Here is a 23,475-nt window from a genome sequence, read left to right on the forward strand (position 1 = left end):
TAAATATTATAGATTTAATAGTTTAAATGTCATCTCATGGTAAATATATTAACACGTCATTTAAAAATGATATCATATACATTAATAGATGCAACAAAATATACTCTTTACTATAACATGGATCCCTTCCATTTCAACTACTTTTCAAGTCCATTTGATATTCCGAGCACAATCCTTGTTCTTCAAAGACCTCCTATCAAGTTCGCTGTGTTTTCTGCACTACATTTCTTAATTTCTCAACCTTCAAAAGGGTTTAAGCCATTCTATAAACTCGATACAAAATTTGGATTCCCGTATATTACATGCTAAAGTAAATATTGCTCTCACATTTACACAAAAATGAATACACGTATAACAAGCGGGCCAGGACAAGATTATAAGTATCCCACAACAAAAGCAATTTTTGCATTAGCAACTAACATAGGAACCTAATCTTCTAACATTTTCTCACGTCAAAGATGTGCAGACAGGTTCTGTAATCAATCCAATCATCATGAAGCTTTGCATCTTTCAAATGATGCATGAGATGAAATGTATTGTCTGCTAAACTGTGTCAAGCAGCAGCCAGGTTATGCATTAATTTCCTAGCTTCCTTTTTTGGAATTTTCTTGCCCTATCATTCCGCTTCAGACAAGCTTTTAACCCACATGGCATACATACACTCAGAAACTGATGTTCATGATGGCTGTACAGAGGCATAGAAAGCTCAAAAGTTCAAGGCTCAGATACCGTACCATGCGGCAAGCTTCTTAATGCCCAGGGACACGTCTTCCCAAATATATACAAGGGCTGTGCAGCATTTCTCGACAAGGGATTTTGATAAAACACCCTCCTTTTCCAAACCATGCTGATGGATAGAAACAAATAGAACTGCCAGATAGCAAACGTCTACAGAGGCATGGGATCACTGTAGACCTAGATGAAGAGTAATCCCTACATCACATCAGTTGAAGAAGTATGCTGATTCTAGCACGTCCCTCAAATCAAAGTCTCCACGTTCAGGTAAGGAAGGGAAAGACAACGAAGGAAAGGACTGCTGAAAGCTTTCCAATAACTGTATACAAAACAATGAGTTAGAACAATTATATAATATTTTCTTTTTCCCCTTTTGCTGTGCCAAAAGATAATAAATTTAAAATGCTTATATTTGGCAGGAGCATAGACTGACGTTATAAACATTTTATTAGTTTCAATAGAGTCAGAAAATATAAAAAATTAAATAAACTAACATGTTTTCCTTAAAACCAGCAGTTTCCACATATATCTTAATATCATCTATTGCTACATTTGTACAAGAAACCATGATAAAAAGTAGAAAATGACAAATCAGTTGAAGGTTCAGAAAATCAAGGGTTGTCTTAAGAAACTCCAATGATAGTCATTTGCGTCAAAATTCTTCGGGACACCGTGCAATGTGCCCCTCCAAATGGGTCGGGTAAAGCTCGGGCTTTGGCTTGTAGGTATGGTCCCAGAGAATTATTTGCACTCAAAGGGAGTCAAACTTTAGACCTGATGCTTCATGAGGCACCAGGGCCAAGTGACTTACCACTCCAACCAATATAAACTCTTTTTATTTATGCATCCCCTCCAACAAAAATAATGGTGAAAATTACAGATTTGAAAATCAGTTAGATAAGTTTACAGCTGGCATTTATCAAAAACTCAATTTAAATCTATTTTTGCCATATTTGATTAGCAAATTATGCTGATTATCCTAGCAGTGAATGGGCTTCCCATCTAACTTAAACGTATGCAAGAAGTGAAGATACTGTACATTCTCCAGTATTGGCGTCTCATAGAGTTCAACAAACTTTTCTCTAAGTATCCTGCTCATTTCATCCACATCACATGCATGCGTCCAGTATGAATCATGAACTCCTGTAATCACATACCAGTGGAATAGTCGATATAAGTTAAAAACAAGGAGAGAGAGAGAGAGAGAGCGAGAGAGGAACCACAAGAAAAACCTGCAAAGTTCATGCCTGCCTTTTTGCAGGCAATTGCAGTCATCATCATATGAGAACCGTCAAGGGAGTGAACAAAGTTTGGTGGGAAAGCTGTCCTCTGACGCTTGACCAAAACCTATAATAGTAAAGAACAATCAAGTTTGAGTTTTTTAGCCAGAAAGTTCAACATTTTATATGATGGCTACATTCACTGCCTTAAAAACCCAAAAAGTCAAAACAATCAGGCCAACCAAAGATGAAATTGACATCCTTTCCATTTTTTTTTTTCTATTCCCTGTTCCATTTTCTGCCACAAAGACGAGATTGGCCCAATATTTGCATCTTTGTGTTCAATTAGGATGTGGAAACCAACCATACATCCATGCATTTTGGTTGGATCCATCATTAGATGCCCTAAGCCATTTCCAGTTTCCATATTCAAAGCAGAGCCATGAATCTTCTTCTTTGCAGATTAGAAAAGGGAGAGGGAAGAGAAACTGGGGGGAGGGCTCCATGTACAAACTAAGGCGCACATATCAAAATAATGAACTTTTAACATAAGTAAGAAAAGAGAAAAATGGCCCTCAAGGAACATGGTGGGGCAGAACTGCAGGAAGGCGGGGACATTGCATCCCTGTATGTAGAACCCCATATCTAGCTAAAACTTTGAGGCCCCCCCACATGTTTGCAGAGAAATGGTGCACAACATAAAATAGGTGTCCCATACATGAAATGGCATAAGATATTATCCTAGGACAAAAATTTCGGTTAAGAAAATGCAAGGCCATCCTACAATGTCACATTTCACTGCATAATGCATATGTAAAGTGTGTGTGCTGGAAAGTACACTAAATGGCATTACAGATAACTAAAGCAGAGCCCAGATGGAGAAAATAAGTACAGCTACCTTTTCTGTTTCTCGCTGTAGTGTCAAAACCTGAAGAGAGGTTTTTACCTGCATTAAATTTTACAAAGAGAAACTCAATGACTTCAAATGATGCTTTTGGATTCTATAAACCATTAATGTTCCTGTACATTTTGAAGCACTCACAAGATGCCTTCCCAATTTGCGGTAAGGTTGCACAACAGGAAGTCCAAGTGCAGTTGTCCACCGCACTGGCTGATTTTCAGATGCAATTATCTGTTCATGTTCAAACTATGAAGTCAGATATGTAGAAAATGACTACAGAAAAACAAGTAGACAAGAATGGTAAACATATTTAAGCCAACCAAAAGTGAACAGGTAGAGGACACACTTTAGCACATTCACCAAGCCAGTTCATGATACTGCGTGCAGCTTCAAACATCTCCCCCAAGGCAGTTAGGGTGGTCTGCACAGGCATTAATACAGAGTATTGTTATTTAACTTAAAAGTGAGGTTACAAATAGAATCAATCCTACTCCCTCCTTCCATTACCTTTGCAGCATAACAAGCAGCACCAAAGAGCTCTACATCATCTGCAATTGCACCGCGCTCCTTCAACCTCCTCTTGATCTGTTCTCTAGCACCGATGTAAGTGACACCATAGACTGATGTCATCACTGTTTGCTTCACCAATTTCCTGTCCACCTAGATTATGTCCATCCATCAGGTCAACTATCAGTTACAAGAGACAGGACGTGATCCAGTAGGCAAAATGGCATCTTCTGAATGACCCGTGGTGAAAAATAATACAACGTTATGGTATTTATGATTGCCAAGTTTATCTTAGAACATATGCATTACAAGGCATTGTTCAAATCAAGATCAGAAAAGTTGGCGACGGACCTGATTAATCAATATTCTTGCACGCAATGCATCTGGAAAAATGCTAGGATCTTTCTGTGCATCCCTCCGCATGATCTCTAACACTCTGCATGGCAAATATGACATCATCACCTAGTGGTTTTCACAGTAAACTTCCTTTAAAAGAGAAAATGATGGTCACTGCAGTTAGAAATACATGTAAATTAACAAAAAATTGTGCAGCCTAGTGAAAAACCATATTCAATTGTTCTTAAAATCACATTAGTCCATCAAAAGGTCAAATTTCGTTAGGTAGAATAAATTTAAATTAAGGCAGAAGCATTTCACTAGCCATTGGCTTCTATAGACCACATTAAATTCAGAAGTACCAATACCTTCTTGATTGTTTAGAACCGCTGATCAATACTATTGTTTTCTTACCACCAACTACCCTGTCAAAAGTTCAAAGTAGGCCCCTCATCTTTCTAAAACTGACCTTGTTTTTGGCATAATTTATAAAGGGCTTGATATCAGGCTCAGCTATTCATAAAATAATTTCAGAGTTGGGGATTAAAAATTGACCCATCCAAATGACCAAATTACTTCAAGATTGTTTAAAATTGATTATAAATAAATTTATAACCTTTTCAGTATCTCTGTTTAAAATTAATTTCTCAGCTTTCATTCATCTAAATTATGAGGTTGTTTAGAAAGCATAATTTCTGCAAACCCCCAAAGCTGCAAATGCAGGAAAAAAAACAGCTCCTAAATTATGGCTGTGAAAAGAAGCAAGAAAAAAGAAGGGAGGGCGTGTAACTGCCAGAGACTTGCTTCCTTGAGATGCAGTAGCTCTAGTTGGATAACTTAAAACTATAGGATGAAAATTTCTCCTTCCACAAGTTATAAAGAAGGGATAGAGAAGTGCATTTAGCAATAGCTGAAGAAATAGATGTTCGGGAACTCTTTTTCGTCAGGATCCTCCAGGATATAACAAAATATTGTGAGTTCCACAATGATGGCCCAACCTATGCCAAATTTCCTATTTTGCTTGCATACACTAGTAGAGAGGTATGCATGCATCATTTGCTCCAACAATATATAGATGTGTATTTAGAGATATATGCATTTAACAATTCATTCATTTGAAAGTCCTTTTTCTTTTTTCCTCTCTTTCAAACTAGAAATGCAATCAGGGAGATGATTTTTGAAATTACACATGCTTTTTAATCAGCAATCTAGAAACACAGAAGTAATTAATTATTCTTACGATAAGGAATGAAGCTTAGTCTATGATCAGAATTCCTTTATTAAACCAAAAGCTTTCCTCTTTTTACCCCTCATACACGAAAAGTATACAACAGAGCCGAACACCCTATAGCCTCTCCTCATTTTAACATATGTTTACCACTTCAAATTTCTCCAGGTTCTAACTTATAATTTTTGGATTGTACATTTAAAATCAACACTGGATAGCAAACTGCCAACTTAATTTGTTTGCTTAATTAAAAACACCTTTCTTCTACTCCAACATTTACCTTTGTTCCTTATTCTTAGAGAGGAGAGAAAAAAATTGCAGCAAGAATAAAGAGAAGTGCAATGCTTTCTGAAATCTTACCAGAGTGACTAAAAGTAAAAAAGGTTCAGGACCCCCATTATCTGATGGATCCCATTTGCCTTAGTAAAGAAAAGCTTACCTAGCAGCTATTCCTGAGTAAACATCTGCAGGCTTCTCTCCCGCAACTAAATTGACGGAAGCTGCTCCCAACTGAATGGAACATTACTAATGAGAAATAATGCACAGGCATCTGAAAAAGAAGCATATCTTTTTGTTCGGAGAGAGAGAAAGAGAGTTTTCTATTAAATAATGGCAAATCAGTTTTGATATCAACAAATGGCATCAGAATAGTGCGTCATGTAAAGGGAAAATTAAATGAATACATGTGAATAAATGCCAACTAAATAGTTGGTTAACAAGTTTTGTTGATCAACTTCATCGGTATTTTTGGCAATTTTTTTTGTTATAAGCTACCACAAGTTTATTTTCTTACATACTGGTCTTTTAAGTGTTCCCGAAATCTCAAAACATATTGCTTGATATCCTATGATTCACAAGCCAACATAAAATGCCAATAAAGACAACGTTTTGAATCCTAACATCCAGAACTAACACTTCAAAACATGTAACTTTTTCATTAAGTAGGAGCAGTCAAACAAAAGTAATGGAAATAAATTGTCTTACACCAAAACTGAATAGCAGTTCCACTGACAATTTGTTAATGGGAAAGTGCAATCGTGCTAAATGAAAAAACTGGGTCCTTTTTCTCCTGCTAAGTTCAAAAGTAAGGTAGGCAAATGGACTCAATCTCTGGTATTCTCATGAAAATGAGAGGTTTACAGCACGTCATGTACAGCTAGAATTCTTTTCTTTTTTTTTTTATAAAAAAAAATGTGGGAAGTCATCTAAGCAGAAGTAAAAACTTAATAGCTACTCCTAAATTAAATTAGAAAAGAAAAACAATGTCACTACCTTGTCTCTTCCGAGAGCAGCATAGTGCTGTAAACCATTGCATGAACCATCCTAGAGGAACATCATAAAGGGCCAAAAATATCTCAGTACAATTATAAACTATGAAGAAAACATAACATACCAGATGAAACCAAAGCTTAGCTATACCGGGAAGAACTTATACAACAAGCAAATGGTGGTATCATATAACAAAGGAAATATGAAATGCAATAAACTGGTGGTCCCATGGACATCTATGCAACAATTGCAAAAATATGTTAAAGGTTCTCTAATACATGAGAAATCAAGTTAAAAACCTAACAAAGGAACCCACCCAAACTTATCCTTTGGTTTGTCTGTACAACAGACTGGAAAGAGGAGGTAACCATAACAAATGAATGCCATAAGAATTCAAATATGGAAAGCCCATAAAAAGCAACATATAAATGAGCAAATACATAAATCAGTCTATACATAAATACAAAGAAGCTATTTCACCTCTCTGTAGCTCCCTTGCACTAATCTCTGATCCTCTATATACCCTTTCTTTTACCTTTTCCCAATTTTCTTTATCGTTTTTTCCCTATAAAATCTAATATATGAATATAATTTATTCTATGGTTATGTACATATTTCCTTCCGGGAGAAGTCCATAATTGCAAGAATAACTATTCAGAGCATTAGTAAGAGCCCCATATCAACTTATGTTACCTATTTTTCAGAATTCAAAGAGCAAGATTGGCATTATGTGACTATGAGTACCTGATGTACAGGAATATGTGAAATAAAGGTCTCTGGGGACGAACTTCTCAAAGCCTCAGTAATATTCATACACACAGCCAAGCACTGAAATGGATCTTCTGCATTCAGCCACCACTGTCTGCCTTCAAGTGGCCTGTCTGCAGAATCAAATATATCATCCAAATGGTTCTCACTAAATGCTAGTCGACCCTCATGAGATAATTTGTCCACACCACCAGCATATAGATTTGCTAAGTGTATCTTTAACCATCGAAAGCCTGACTTTCCAAGAGGGCGTCCTTCTGCAAATTCCAAAATACCCCGGCATAGATCTGAACCAAGATGATTTAAGTACGGATGCATTGGGTATGCACGACCTCGAAAGTCAACGTTATGTGGGTAGAAAAACCCTTCTTCATCCTTCATTTTTCGTGCTACCTGCTCCCAGTAAAGAGTTGGCACAAACCTTACAAAAATATGATATGGTTACTGTCTTACAGGAAGTAGAAGGGATCTTACGGCGAGTTTAAGTTCTATGTCACAACGCTGTGAATGTCTCTCCCTGTTCTCTTTCTTCACAGATTTGACTTTCCATTTCCATTTCTTAAGTTGAGCTTCGTCTTCAGTATCTGGCTCATCTGGTAAAGGAACCTACAACATAGAAAGTTAATCAAAAGCATTTTCAAATTGCTCTGAACAAATCAAACTCACTTCATATAGCACAACGCTTATTTGAACAGTTTGTGGAGTGATACCAATCATTTGGAAGTTGGAATACTGTTAAACAAAGCAAGAACATCATAACTAGAAACATAAAAAGATAAAAGACACAAAGGAACTCACATCATTGCGGTCCACCAAATCAGCAAGACGGCCTCCACTAGCCCATAGTCTATCTACAACACTAAGTACCCTCTTATTTACCTTCCATTTAGTATTTCCAAGAGTATCCAGGGCCTGGTCAGTTAATTATACAAGCAATTATAGCATCCTGCTAAATGGAACAAAATGGAGAAAAAAAAAAAATGGCAAGCAGAAAAAAAAATATATACATGTATGACAGTCATACATAATACTGGTATCTAGTCCTCATGGCCAAGTACAATAAAGGGTTCAGATTAAACAACGCACAACATAAAATAAAGTCATGAAACAATTCAAATGATTTCAAACCTCGAAAACAGGTTCTAGTTGTTTCCAAGGGGCCCTCTTAACTGCTTCACGTTGTTGTCTGGCTCCATGAGTGCGCATGACATGGCATGGCAAGAACAAGTGCCCTCCTTTGTCATAACTGCAAAAGAACAACAGAAAAGTAAGAACAGTGAATAAGGGACTAACTACTCGACCAGAAGTAACCTAGCAAGCCACTTTCAAAAATATCTACCAGCAGTTGAACCCCACAAAAAACCTTATCTTTGATCCTAAATTATTAGAATAATCATGGATCCAAGTGGGATTCGAAATACCTTTCTGGCTTTTGGATGCAATAATGAAATTGGAGTTCTGATGTAATGCAATTTTAAATTTAATTTTTGGCTTTACATAAACCAATCCTTGGGCAGAAGGGTATCTATGTGTTAATGGAAGTGTATTAAAATGACTACAAGAACCTTGCCTTATGTGAGTTTGCAAATGTTGGAACAAGAAAAAAAATAAATAAATAAAAAATCATTTTTTAATTTTTTATAAGTAATTTAATCTCATTAAGAAGCGCAGAGGAGCGCAACCCTTGTATACAAAAAGTATACAAGTAAGAGCCCCTATTAAGGAGAAAAAGAAGAATAAAACCCTTACTTCAAAAGAACCAGAATATATGCAAGCACTTCTTACTCCAAAACCTCCACTAAAGCCTTCTAATATATCAGCCCGAGTTAAAAGGAGAAGAACAAAACAGCCCAAAACTAGAAATAAATTAACCATAATAATAAAAATAAAAAAATAAAAAATAAAAAATTGATAAGTAAATTAACCATAATAATTTAAATAGCTTAACAAAATGTGTTTGCATTTAGAGGAGAAATACTTCTCATTAGTGTCTTACAAGTATATGCATAAATACTTCCTTTCAAAAGGTTTGGGTGTTACATGGAGACAATTTAAAGTTTAATAGAAAGTTCTTCTCCAATAAAAAATTGCAATGTATTCATCATTACTAAAAGTTCCATTATGAGTGCTTAAGTGGCTCTTAAAAGTTAATTTAATGGCCATCAGAATAATGTGTCATCCTAGAAATTTTTTTGGAACGTATGCAACAATATATATATATATATATATATATTCTTCTCCAAAATTGATTAAAATAATTTATTCAGAAAAAAATCCAGCAACAATGTATGCGTGTTTCAAATTTAGTGAACCCTTCCTCTTCATAATAAAGCACTCTGACTTCTAACCTATCTTCCTTCACACTCAGTAAGTCAAAGACCAAACAACTCTACTTGTCAAAAATTATAAAAACCACTTCATCAAATTCAAATGAAACCAGCATTTGCATACTTGATACCAACTTTAACTCCAGCACAAATTAGACCGGTTCTGAGGTTTTGAACTCATACTTGATGATAAGTATGAAAAATAAAGGAGCTCAATCAAGCTGTATGAATTTCCAAATATTTGAGCCTATGTTCTAAAGCACAAAGATGACACAAGAAAAATAAAGAAAGGCAGCACACTGAGAAAAAAATAAAAAGCTCAAATTAGCATACCCTGTCCACTTGATTGGGGGCACCAACATTGGCATATAAGGAATCACCATGTGCCTTGCCTGTTTCAGCAAAGACCAGTTTTTAAATCTATCATTTACACAAGAATATAAAAGGAGATCAAATTCTGCAAAAACTTGAAGATATGCGTTCTTGGGTAGGAAGCCCCCTGCCCCCCCCCCCCCCCCCCCCCCAAAAAAAAAAACAAAAATCTAGAGACCGCATAAAACTTTCCATTTGCCAACATGAAACTTTCCATTTTCTCAAAAAAATTTATTAAAGAATTAAAAAGTGATAGGATTTACTTACAGTTCTCTCAAGACCTTTGAGAACTAGAGGGTCACATTCAATAATTCCACATCTTCTACTGGTTTTCCTGTTGAAAGGAAAGCCCAGATGCACTATTTAATGTGACCAGGGGGGGAAATAATAGCTATTGATAAGAGAAAGATGAATGGATCTTACTTTCCTTCCTTCATCTCGTTTCTGAGAGAGTGTACAAATGCAGGTCGAATATCAGGCGGGCCATCTGCTAACTGATTGGCTGGAGGTTGTATATAAGCTGTTTCAATCAGCAGTTCAATCAAACGGCTCCCAACCTGAAAGTAGAAGGGCGAAGAGCACTTTTTTCAGAAAGCAGAAGCATAGAAAAACTAAAAACCTATTCCATATCATTGCAAGATATCTTAAAACCTTAGCCTTAGCGTCCTGGCCCCAGGGTTTTGAATCATCCTTTCCCTTCACTATATGCCTTACCGCTCGCAGCTTTTGCTTTTTCATCAACTTAGTGACCTTTTTTCTTAACTTTTCTTCTTCCTTGATAACAGAATCAGAGTCACCTCCTTCATTTTCCTTCTCTTTATCACCCTTCTTCCTTTTTGTTTTCTCCAAGAACTTGTGAATTCTAACCTGATGCATTGAAGTAGTGGCACATCAGTGCTCATCATAGGATAATGAAGAGGAAGGGGTATGGAATACTGCTTTGCTTAGTTAAACAAAACAAAGGTTAATGCCCTTCAAAATATTAGGAAGAGAGACTAACCTGAAAATCATAACCCCAAGCCCCTAAATCCAAATCATATTAAAACTTAACAAACCAGAAACAAGGATACAGCCATGGATGTGAGCGACTTAAACAATTAACATATCATCATGTACAATGCAGCAAAAAGTGCTACAATAGTAATTTCATGATGGCACATAGCATGCATGAAAAGTATGACCCCACACCCCAGAATCTATATCACATTAAAACTTAACATGCCAGAAACAAGGATACAGCCATGGATGTGAGCGACTACACAATAAATGCATAGAATTGCACTGCAAGGAAAGAGCAAAAGTATCATGGTATGCCTACTAGTACATTTTCCCAGTCGGTTCTACCCACAACCTCCTGTCTCATGAATGAATCCATTTTCTAATAGCCCTTCTTCCTCACCACTCATTTATCTCAAAATCCTTAAATCAGTTCTGGACCTATCACCAGTCTTATAGTTAGAGTAGTCTTAAATTCTTGCTTTAGGATCTATAGCTAATGTTGACCAAACAACATAATACTTTCATTTCATGCCTGAAATTTGCTTAATCAATCTAAAGTACGCCATTTTAAAAAAGAAAAACCTAGTATGATTCCAGTATATCCATCATCTTTTAAAGCCAGTATAATTGAATGCTGAAAATTGTCTGCAGTCGCTAAAACGTTGTTTCACAATATTTTAGAAAGAAAAAAAATCCAAACCATTCCAACCCCTAAAGGCCTTTCTCAACTTTAGTCCAAAGTCAAAGCTTCATTAGTATTAGACATTACATGCCAGTGTTATAAAATCATCTATCACCCTTGAGTAATGCTAAAAACTATATTTTTATCTCACAACTATCATACAATGTTGATGTGGTAGTCCCAACCAACTCTTAGATCAATACTTATTAAAAAAAAAAAAATTGGTAATTGAGACTGTCATGTCAATATTGTAAGATAGTTGTGAAATAAAAATATAGTATATAGCATTACTCGTCACGCTCACTTAGACAACATAGCTAAGGCCAAAAATGACCTAGCTCCATGGTTTTTAAAAAGCAACAATTGTTATAGTCACCATTCATCAATCTTAAAGTTCATTGCAGTAAACAAAATTTCGATAAATATTACTGTCAATGCACTAGAAAATCGAACTAATAAAATCTTTAGTTTGTATTGGCTTACTCATCACCCTCTAACCAATTTCAATGTACACCACATCTTCTTTCCTCAATCCCAGAGAAAAGCCCAAAAATCACAGCATGACCATATAGTAGGGTTCAAATCTAAATGACCACGGAAAGAATGAGGAAAGCAATTCCCTACCTCCTGCTCAATGGCATCACCTATCATGCAAGCGGCATGTACCACCCTTGCAGTCCCATGTTGACCTCCTGCCATCAATAACCCCATCAACTTATGCATTGTGATAACCGACATCATTTCAGCCGGCAACTGATCGAAATAAGGAGCGTATGCTGCCCTGTTCTTCCCTTTCCGGCACAAGTCTTGCTCCTTTTCAATGGCGTCCTGCAAAGGCTCAAACCAACCAAGAAACAACGACTTCATATACGGCAAATTGGGAGCCAACTTTTGCTCACACATGTCCATCAAAAGTTCCTTATACTCCTTCACCGCCTGTTCCCACGCCTCGGTCTCAGTCCTCACCTGCCTCCTCCTAAGCAACCGATACTTCCCTTCCCCCATTCCCCTCAGCACCTTATGCCGCCTCCGACGCCGATAGCCAACCTGCCTTTTCTCTTCTTTACCCATTTCCTGCAACAATTCTTGAATCTCCTCCACTGCCGAGACATCTTCCTCAACATCCGTAGATGAAACCGCCTCGGCCTCGGCCTCAGCCTCGGCCACGCTCGCATAACCTTTGGGACAAAACCCATTAAACCCAAAACTTGGCCTCCCCATAAAGTCCTCATGAGACGAAACTTCGCCATTTTGACGAAAACCCATTTCCGGAAACCGGTAATTCGAGCAAGAGCTAAGCTCGGAGGGCCTAAATTTAAATTTCTCAGGGAAAACGGGGTCCTGGGTAAGACCCAGAACACTATGAGCCCGTCTTATTGAGTGGGAGTTGAGGCCGAAGCTCTGGGGCTTCAAAATGAACCGCTTGCCAATGTTGCCCCACATGGCCGTGGAAATCCTTGAAGGGTTTAGTGGAAAATTAGTAGATTTGCCAAAGGGAAGAAAATGATTGATTTTGCTGCTGAGAATCGCAGAGGATATTGGGGTTTTACTGATGGACATCAAATTTTGAGGAAAATGAAAACGATGGGATCGAGTGGGATTGTGATGGTAATGGGATTAGAGGAAATGGGTTGTAAAAGAAATTGGACAAAAGGAATTGAATTCATAGAGAGATAAAGAAAGTAATATTTGTAGTAGTAGTAGTAGTAGTAGTAGCCGCCTTGAAGCTAAACCCTTCTTAAACCTTTGTTCGGCCTTTCTCTCACTGTCTCATGCTTTCTTCTCTGTTTAATATATAAGTATATATATATTTCTAATAGAAGGGGATGGGGTTTTTGTTTAATTAATAAAATTTGTTTTGTTTATTTTCCTGTGCCCTGTGGGGTAGAGGGGTGATTCTACAAATAATTAATTTTTCAGGGGTCAAACATAGAATTAAGGGTAGATGACTGATGACATGCCTAGACTGTGAGTGGCTCCACTTTGGCTGACGTGTACCAATAAGAGATTACGGTGAGTTTGAACTGTGAATGCTTCGTTTGGCTTGGGAATTGGGATTGGGCAAAATTATAAAATGTGCCAGTTTAAAAGTACACTTTAAATTCTCTTAAATAAATGATATTTTGAATATGTGAACAAATTTATGATTTTATTAATTATTAACTACTTTTTAAAAAAAAAAATTCCATTTTTATTAATTGTATTTGGAAATGGAAATAGTTATTTATTCAAATTATATGTTTTTGAAATAGCTCAACTAATTAAACGGACCCTAAATAGCTTAGAGTTGTTCTTTCCATATATATGGGTTTTGTGCACAAGACGTCCACATAGATTCCTTTGCAAAAAGTCATGTTTACAAAGTGTTTTTACGAATTGCTCTGAGAGTTCATATGAACAGGAAGAAAAAAAAAAAAACAATGGAGATTTCTGAATTTAATTCATATATAATAGGCATTTTTCATGACTATTATATATTTCCTATAATTTAACATGATAATTTATTTCAAAATTTTATACAGGGGAATTTTTTTTTTTTTTTTTTTGGGAAAAAAAAATGCTACAAACAAAAGTGGAATTTCAAGAGAAGTTTTTGTCACAAATTAAGACGGAACTCGTCTGAAATTTTTGCCAAAATGGGTCAGGTGCTTAGTTGGGCTCGGATGGGCCTGGCCCATCACTTTCTGTTGGCGTGTTTGGCCCGTTTTAAGTTTTTTCGGATCATCCGAGTTTTGGGACTAAAGAGGTGAAGATCGGTGACAAGCTATTACGGCGAGTGGTTATTGCTTTATCAATTATAAGTGACTCTAAAAAGTTCTAATTGTAATATTAATTAATTTTTTTAATTGTAATATTATTATTTTTTTTTAAGATGATAGCTTAGATGTGATTAACATTTTCCCTCTTGTGTCATGATAAGTTGAAGTTAATCATTTGAAAAATCACATAGAATATCTTTCCAAAGGAAATAAAATTTGCGAACTTCATCATCCCCAATGGCAAAGATGCATTGGCCTAACCCTCTTTGCAACCTAATAAAAAAAAAATTTTAAATAAAAAGAGAAAAACTTGAACCATCTTTGCCTAAAGAGGACTGCTATAGTAGACTGTTTATAATACAACTAAAATAACATATCAGTGAAAATCAGTAACTTTTTTTTTTATTTATTTACAAATGCTAATCCAATGATTAATTTTCACCGCCACATTATTGGATTGTATCATAAAATTACATTGTGGCCCTCAAACCAAAATTCGAACAGAAATTTTGCTTTGCATAAGCTGTTGCCAACTTTCATATGATATTGAAACCTTAACAGACAGAAAGATGACTGCAAAATAGTCCGATATAGAAACTCAACTGACAGAAAGCACTTCCCATGTTGCAATATAGTTGATGAACAACAAAAAGCCACATGCACACGATAGAGAAGAAGGCAAGATTTATTAAGCTGGAGTGACAATCATGAGATGTATGATTGTCCTGGATAAATTAATTTACTATTTTTCCTCTAGAAAATGGATAAGAAACAACATAATTATACCACCAAAACACCCCCTCAACCAATCAAATAAATTAAAATAAGAGCAAAATGCAACCTTCAATATGTGGACTGATCTGTTCTCTTCTTCAAACACTTGTAGCTGTGGGTTTGAAACAATCAATATTGCATAATCCGACTGATCTCACCATCTCCCCGAAACTGCCACCACAACCCAAATCCAACAGTCAGGAAAACCAGACATCTCATATGTAGCCATGCCACATTGGGCAAGCTTTGATAGAAAAAAAAAAGCATAAATGAATAAAAAGAATTGTAGTAAGTCTAAATTATAGCTGACCGGTCAATGCTGTTTCTCGCTTTCTCTGGCTGGTCTGCGACGTTACTCACTTTCTCAGGCCGATCGGTGACGTTACTCGCTTTCTCAGGCCGATCAGTGACATTACTCGCTTTCTCAGGCTGATCGATACTCTTTCTTGATTTATCTCTCCTATCTGTACTGGCTCTCAACTTCTCTTTTCGGTCTGTGCTTAGCCTTGGCTTTTCCCTCCTGTCCGTACTCGGTCGAGACTTCTCTCTCTGATCTATGCTGGGTCTGGATTTCTCTCTACAATCTGTGCTGTTCCTGGGATTTTCTTGTTGATCTGTAATTGGCCCAAATCCATTTCTCCTATGTGGTGATTTCTCAATGGCTGATATGAATTTTTTGAGATGCTTAATGTATTGTGGGAAAAGCTCCAAGTTACAATGATTCCCGTCTTTAATCCACAATGGTTCATACTTCTCTTTACATAGATCCCAAAGTTGCTTACCATGGGACCAACCAACAACATCATCAGCGGTTCCCTGCAAAAGGCAAACACAGAGCAAAACACCTTGGCAAATGAGCATGCTTCCAAACACTTTGGCCATATCTTGCAAGTTACCATATTTGCAGGTTACATGCCTTAACAGTGAGTTCAGTTAATAAGCAGCATAACCAACCAGTATGGTCGCAGGGTATGTGAAATTATATAAATCAAGCACACCCATTTCGATCATACTAAGATATCCAAAGCAAATCAAACCAGCACAGTTGAACCATATTATGGTCTTTATACCCACAATAAAGCACAAGCTATCCATCTGAGAACATTTTGATACTAATATAAAGTCTGTGCCTGAATATGAACCTTAAATGCATCGACATCAGTGTTTCACAAAAGTGGAAACCTGAGATACACAATCCAGAGCACCCAAGAAAAGATTGCCCTCTTATCAACAAATTAGAGGTTTGGAGCATTATAGGCATGAATATGTGATTGACCTGGTCAAAATAGACTTAACACGGTCCAAGGCAGATATCATATACTTTACAATTTCAACAAAAAAACAGGAACTCTATTTCGACTGAGATTTGAAGTCTGGCCAAGAACTCAAATTTCAACTTGTAAACCAATATAATGTACATGTCACATCAGTGGTTATGTTGTATTTAATGCTTTTTGTACCCGTGAAGTTGCAAATCGACACATGTTATTATTATACATAGACTCACACGTGCACGTTTTGATACTCTAGAGGAAGTTTGGAGTGTTAATTCATCTAAACTTGCTGCTCTTGAGCACTAGATCTTGCTCTCGCTCTCGCTTCCACTCCTTCCTCTAGTATTTTACGAGGAGACAACCAAACAAAACAGTCAAAAGAATTTAAATTTGGAACCATCCTTAATTTGTCCAGGTATTCTTGTGGCAGTTGCAAAGAATTTTCAAAACATGAATTTAAGTTAACCAATCCTAGAATTGTTAGGGGTTTTAGCAGCAAAAAGGAGAGAAACACTTCAGTCCCTGCAGGCAGATGTCAATTCTGAATGTCTTCTCCCTAACGATCTCATGTCATAGAGACAAAAACGCTCATGAATGCTGGACATCGGGTGAAACTCTTATCTGCCCAGAGTAACCGATAAATGTGTGCATAACTCCTTTGAACTTGGACCTTTGCCAAAATGTAATTGATGATGTATATGTAACTGGTCCACAGCATGTGAAAATTGGTGTTGGATGACTGAATAGTGATATTTTTGACTTTGGTAAAATTTTCAAAAATATCTTTGATAGGTTTCAGCTTGATGAAAGGAAAAGGATTCATCAGATATAGCATGAATTCAATGCATGCAGTGACCAATTAACCCCTTGTCCGATACTAAAAGATCCAGAACTGGAGATGCCAGAATTAAACAAACAAGTATATATAAGGTTGTAATTGGTGCATAGAAACTCACTTCTGCAATCTGTTTTACCATTAAATTATTCTAAACTTGGATCCTATAGGTTTACAAACATCTTACTAAAATAAACATCCCTTAAAATACGGATAAATACTCACATGAATTACCAGAACTGGACAATTGACAAAGGGTATTTTATCAATATTCTGCACAAGAAACACACAAACAATCATTAATATTTGGTTACTTTCCAAAAATTGTGAACAATTGAACATTAAGATTCTCCAACTCTGCATAAAAGAGTAACCTTATAAATGTCGAACCAGTATGTTTTCTTCACCGGATACATGACCCGGAGGCCAGACAAGATTGGACTGTGGAGAATTACAGCCCTCAAATTCGGTAACCGGGTAGCCAAATCTAATGTGGGCCCACTACCAACCGATTGCCCATACAAGATAATATCTTCCTCTTTTGTTCCATACTTCTCTACAAGGCATCTATATGCGGCCTCTATGTCTGCGTAAGTGTTCTGCTCACTTGGCTGCCAAAATAAAATGCACAATTCAGCCATATCCTATCTTATTTTAACAACTTATTCTAAATTGATCTATTCTCCTATATTATTTCTTGGAGAAAATGTGAAACTAATTAAAATCCAAAGCCTGACTATGCCAATATGTGCACTAGGCTCAGTAGAGCAAGGCAAAAACACACTAAAGATCTGTTTGGTGGCCAAGAGAGTGCGAAAAAAGAGAAAAAAAAAAAGGTCCAAAAGTATAAAATCTCAAATTAGAAGCAAACTGGGACGACAAAAGGAAACATCTCAGCCCAGAGCCCGATAGACTCATTCAGCTTACTTAATTCAAGTTCTATACCAATCGGAAAGCAAAAAAAAAAACTTAAAGTGAATCAATAAATCTAAACCAAAGATTAAAATTTTTCCTTTCTTTCGTAAGCTACAGTAGCATGAAAGATCCGAACCTACAACACAAAACACAGCAACAACAAAGAAAAAAACTTTCAACATTTTTCGCAGCATCCAAACAAAAACCAAAATCTCATACCTTCCCAGTAGACTGCCCGTACCCCGAGTAATCATACCTACAATACAAAACACCAAAAAATAATTAAAAGAAAAAAAAAAAAAATCAAAACCCGGTTTATGTATGCACGTAAAAGTAGCTTAGTGAATGAAAGTTTTGAAATTTACAAACAGACCCCATAAAGTTGACTCGGAGGTGGAGACCGAGTTCACAGAACAACCCGTACATCTGACCCAGATCAGCCGCGTTGCCGTGCGAGTACAGCATCGTCAGAGACGCCGAGGGGTTGCTAATGTACACCGCCACGACGTCGCTCCCCCTCTTGGTTCTCAACCTCAAAACGTCAACGTTTTCCCTCGTTTCCACCCCAGTCATTATCAGCTTCCCACCCTCCCCCTCCTCCTCCTTCACCCCATACGACGGCGGGCTCGGCGGGAAGAACGCGAACTTCGCCGCCATGGACGACGTTACCGCCCCCATATCCAAAATTCTTCCAAAAAAATAAAATAATAAATAAATTCCACAAAGTTTGATTCAAATCGATTTGGTGCGCATGGCGGAGGTGATATTCATTGCGGATTTTAAGATTGACCCAGTTGGAGTTTTGCGGGGATATGCTAGTATTTTGATTCAATTTTAAGTTCCGGTGCTTGGGATGGTGTTTGGCTGGTGGGAAAGTGACGGGAAAAGAGGGTTTTCTAGGGTTTCAAATTGACTTCGGTTGTGGGGGTCCAGGGAGGGGATGGGGATGGGGATGGGGATGAAGAAGTAGAAAATGAGCGCAGGATTTCCCGGCGTGGAAAGAGAGAGGGGCACGTGTAGAATTATCAAAGCTGTCTGTGATGGTGATGTTTTAGAGAATAAAACGGGGATATGTGGCTTTGGGGCGACACGTGTGCTTGTAGGGTAAAGTTGGTGGGTGAGGACTGGAAATAGCTGTGTAAATTTCAGTAGGTGCCAGCTCGGATTGTTTTTAAGACACGGGTTTTCCGTTTTTGTTTGTCCTGTTTGGGTTGGTTTTATTGTTTTAAGGATCGGCCGGACAGAGCTTTGGATTTATTTTACTGCATGTGTTTTTTATGGCACTTTTTTTTTTTTCTTTTTCTTTTGGGAAAACTTTATTTTGGCTAATTGAACTTTCATTCGATTTTATAAGTTTTTTATGAACTTTTAAATTTCTTATTTTTAACTCTTAGACTTTCAATTACTCTTAATTAAAACTCTTCCGTTAATTTTAGCCATCAAAAAAAAAAAAAAAACTAAAATGTCCTTGATTTTCATTCTATTAAAAATAAAAAATAAAATGTTTTGGAAGTTAAAATTTTATACAAAAGTCAAGGGTATAAACGTCATATAACGTTTAATATTTGACGGAGTGGTCTACATTGAGAGTAATTGAAAGTTCATGGATCAAAAATAAGAGATTTGGAAGTTCAGGGTATTTGTAAAATCGAGTGAAAGTTCAAGGAGTCAAATTAAAGTTTTCCCTTCTCTTCTTTTTTTTTTTTTTAACTGTTTTGGGCCGTCTCTCAGCTTGTTTTAAGACATAATAGCTTCGTTTGGCAAGGGAAGGTCCAGCACTGTAGCTGGAACGGTACTGTTCCAGCTACAGTGCTGGCTGACACAGAACTGACTTTTTTAGATTAAATTTTTTTTTTTTTTTTTTAAGCAAAATAATAAAAAAAAAAAAAAAAAAAAAAGAAAAAAAAAAAGAGGAAAACGCTGGGGTGGCTCCAGCCACCCCTTGGCCAAAATGGGGTGGCCGGACCACCCCATTTTTGGCCAAGGGGGTGGCTCCAGCCACCCCCTGGCCGATCTGGGGGTGGTCGAACCACTCCCGTGGCCAAGGGGGTGGTCCGGCCACCCCCTTGGCCCCAAAAAAAAAAAAAAAAAAAAGGATCGGTGCATTTGGGGGTGGCCGGAGCACCCCCAAGGGGCTGGGGGTGGTTTCGGCCACCCCATACCGCGAACCACCCCCAGATCGGCCAGGGGGTGGCTCCAGCCACCCCCTTGGCCAAAAATGGGGTGGTCCGACCACCCCATTTTTGGCCAAGGGGGTGGCTGGAGCCACCCCATCTCTTCCCCTCTGTTTTCTTTTTTTTTTTTTTTTTTTTTTAATATTTTGCTTAAAAAAAAAAAAAAAAAAAAAAAAAAAACGAAAAAGCTGCCAAATGTCAGCCCCGCACTGTAGCTGGAACAGTGCCGTTCCAGCTACAGGGCGGGGCTTTCCTTTGCCAAACGAAGCTAATAATATCAGAAATTTAGCTCCACTAAATTCAAACGTGTTATCACTTTTATAGGAAGGAGGATAAACACGGTATAAGTCTCATGATTACACCATTTTATATAACTATTTTATAATTTGTTGATAGGTTTTAGTATACAATTGAAGTTAGTTAATCACTAAAAAGAAATTTAATTAATACTTTCCAATTACTCACGTGCTTATTGATAGGTTATAAAAGAGTTATAAGCCTAACGTTTTCTAGAATTATGATCCGTGTACTTAGAGTGTCCGAATTGCGGTTGATCCTGCGCTTCGGGTTGGTCGAGGCAAGTAGGCTTTATATTCATTATTTTTATAGAGCTACCTAAATTACTAGTAACTTGATATTAACATTGCAATCTTATTTTTCAGGTATTGAAAGTAATATATTTATTTTTAATCATATGAATGATGAATAATTTTATAAGTCAATCTTGTATTGTTTTAAAAATGATGTGGTTTTTAAAATTACCGTTTAATCAAAATTTAATATTTATCTATCACGAACTTGATAGTAATCTTAAAAGTCGCATCATCTTTTTAAAGGGTATAAGATAAACTTCTAACACTATTCATGAATAATATATAATAATATATCACGAATAATATATATATATATATATATATATATATAACCTACCCTTTTATGAGTTGATCAACTCAAGATCTTTCAAATGTCGAGAGTGAGGTTTCTCTTTTTTTTTTTTTTTTTTTCTGTTATTATTTTAATATTAAAAGCGGTAGTGATGATGTTGTTTTTATCAATCTTTAATACTCACCTAATTAAAGTCCTTGATATAGATAGTTTGATGGTTATTTAGAAAGGTACTCCGGGCTGGTGCTTTGATTTTTAAATACCATGTCGTAATGCACTCATAATTTTGGTTATGTAGTTATGTTTGTTAGTGTAGTTGGGCGTAAGTGTTGTTTGTTTTTTTTTTTTTTTAATTTGAAAAAATGTTTTGATGTAATATAAAGATTATAAAGTTTTTTTTTTTTTTTGGCGGGGTTTACATTTGTGAAAGTGTTTAATGTGGGCTACACTCGCTTATTTTGAAAGTAAAGCTGACTTCTTGCTTACGATTTAAAAAAAAAAAAGAGTCATGTGGCCACACTCTTTGTTATGCATAAATCAATGAACCAAGCAATTCATGTTGATACATATAACATAGATATATTTACGGCATAACTCTTTCATTTGGTCTATTCGTATACCATTAACCCTCTTCTAATGAAGTTACACATCCCATAAATTGTGATTCACTTCCTGGCCACGAGAGTGCACACTAGCGTATTATTATGGTTGATCGATTAGGACGGCATCTCTTCGTAGATCAACTCTTCCTGAATTTGCAGCGGTTCATAATCGGTGATTTAATTATCGTCCGGATCATGCACATACTTCTGCAACACCGACATGTCCTCTAGTATAGTTTGCTTTCTTTCATTGAAGTTGGCATAATTATATGTCCAGAACATATATAGTTAGGCCGCCACCATCTGGGTCTTGGGGTAGGTTTGACAATGGTTCAATTACAGGTAGATACTAAATTAAACTTCCTTTAATATCAAGGACGCATGCCTATAACATATCCTCTCAAGAATCTGAATCGTTCTCTCTGACGACTGACCATCTGTATGTGGGTGATTCATGGTGAAAAACGGTTATAAACTTCAATTGTGTCGATCTCCATCGTTCCATACAAACTTCTTTCCAAATCTCTAAGTCAATTAGGAATCTTAGTTTGACACATGGCGATTAGCATTCATGTAGCCTAACTATGTTCTGCACATATAAACCTGCCAACTTCTCACATTTACTCCACGTCTAATCATTTTTTAATTTTCAAAACTATCATCAAACCTACCATCCTTCCTAACATTGGAAAAATGATAATGAAAACCCTTTCGTGTCAACTTTCGTATGCTTGTGGGAGCCACGTACTGGAGCAACCCATGCATTCGAGTTTCGAGTCGTACTGCATGCATGCATGTAAATTCAAGTGATCAGGTGGTCCGTACGTAAGTCCATGAATCTGATCATATTTAGCTTTGGCTTCAGTACTCTTCAGCTGCACACAACCACTGTTCCAGAAGATCGTTGTTTTGGCAGTATCAACTTATTAGGGCATTAATTACTGGCTTCTGATTTTTATATTTTTTATTTTTTATTTTAAGCATAAGAGAAGGCCAGAAAGATTAATTATAGCTATTTTACCTGAGCGTGACCATAATAACACTTATCCGTTAAGAGTCGCACATAAAGAGACTAGATGGTGGAAACCACATACGCTTATTCAAGTACAACTAAGTCATAGCCTAATCCAACCTCACTAAGTTAGAGCATCAATAAGAATCCAAAGCGACTAATATTAATTTCTAATCAGGCATATGTGAAAATTTTTCATTGCGAAGATTTGAACTCATAGAAACAGATTCATGTCAAGGGGGGACTCGTAGTGGCGCCCCCCTCCAAATAACAAGAAATTAAAGTATTTTTTGCCAATTAACCCCTCCCAATAAAAAAATAAAAAAAAAAAAAAAAATTGGCCCTTAGTCTCCCCCAAACTCAAAGCTGGATCCATCCCTACAGTCATACCCTTCTGATTTGATTACTAACTTCATTAATTGATGATACATTTAAAGTGTTTTTTTTTTTTTCCTTCTTGCTTTCCTTTTTCGATGAGCTGATCATAAAGTTGATATTTTTCTCTCGCCAAAAGGCGAGTAACCTTTTCTCTCCTTTACAAGTTCTTATATATATATCTCTTTGCTCATGAAAAGGTGTTTGAGTTGATTGTTTGAGTTCTGTTTGGGTAGAAATTATATGATTTGATGTTTCAAACATGAGTACTTGTAATATATATATATATATATATATATATATATATATATATATATGCATGATTGGGTAAATATGTTTGTTCAAAACCAAATTCAAGACCATACACTTTGCAAAGGGCTCAAAGTCAAGGGTGGGGTCTTGACAATCTGGAAAGGAATAAGGACATGATCAGGGGCTCCGGCCACCACCTGTCTCTTTATTTCAATTGGATGCCTCCAACAAATATTTGTCGCATAGTGGAAGGTTTTGAGAATTTCTTGTCAAT

General features: G+C 36.6%; 2 protein-coding genes across 3 annotated transcripts; both read right to left on the minus strand.

Moving 5' to 3' along the window:
* Nucleotides 1–84: 84 nt before the first annotated feature.
* On the minus strand, nt 85–13,101 carry LOC132180835 (DNA/RNA polymerases superfamily protein). 2 transcript variants are annotated; one of them, XM_059593807.2, is made up of 19 exons: nt 11,969–13,101; nt 10,315–10,530; nt 10,087–10,220; nt 9,931–9,997; nt 9,625–9,683; nt 8,093–8,210; nt 7,763–7,876; nt 7,439–7,570; nt 6,941–7,357; nt 6,200–6,250; nt 5,367–5,437; nt 3,715–3,799; nt 3,364–3,516; nt 3,203–3,277; nt 2,998–3,087; nt 2,854–2,901; nt 1,983–2,082; nt 1,775–1,878; nt 85–1,054 (listed from the first exon to the last, which is right to left on the minus strand). In XM_059593807.2, exons 1-19 carry the CDS (start codon nt 12,902–12,904, stop codon nt 944–946), a joined length of 3,081 nt encoding a protein of 1,026 aa, XP_059449790.2. In that variant the 5' UTR covers nt 12,905–13,101; the 3' UTR covers nt 85–943. The 2 variants fall into 2 exon arrangements, with proteins under 2 accessions (XP_059449790.2, XP_059449789.2); XM_059593806.2 differs by having other exon boundaries at nt 1,968–2,082.
* A 1,593-nt stretch (nt 13,102–14,694) lies between these two features.
* LOC132182755 (alpha/beta-Hydrolases superfamily protein) lies at nt 14,695–18,891 on the minus strand. Its single transcript, XM_059596087.2, has 6 exons — nt 18,275–18,891; nt 18,121–18,157; nt 17,361–17,597; nt 17,212–17,259; nt 15,188–15,693; nt 14,695–15,048 (listed from the first exon to the last, which is right to left on the minus strand). Exons 1-6 carry the CDS (start codon nt 18,577–18,579, stop codon nt 14,976–14,978), a joined length of 1,206 nt encoding a protein of 401 aa, XP_059452070.2. The 5' UTR covers nt 18,580–18,891; the 3' UTR covers nt 14,695–14,975.
* Between the last annotated feature and the right edge of the window lie 4,584 nt (nt 18,892–23,475).

This window comes from Corylus avellana, chromosome 5 (assembly GCF_965113065.1).
Source record: "Corylus avellana chromosome 5, dhCorAvel1.hap1.2, whole genome shotgun sequence".
Classification (NCBI taxonomy): Eukaryota; Viridiplantae; Streptophyta; class Magnoliopsida; order Fagales; family Betulaceae; genus Corylus; species Corylus avellana.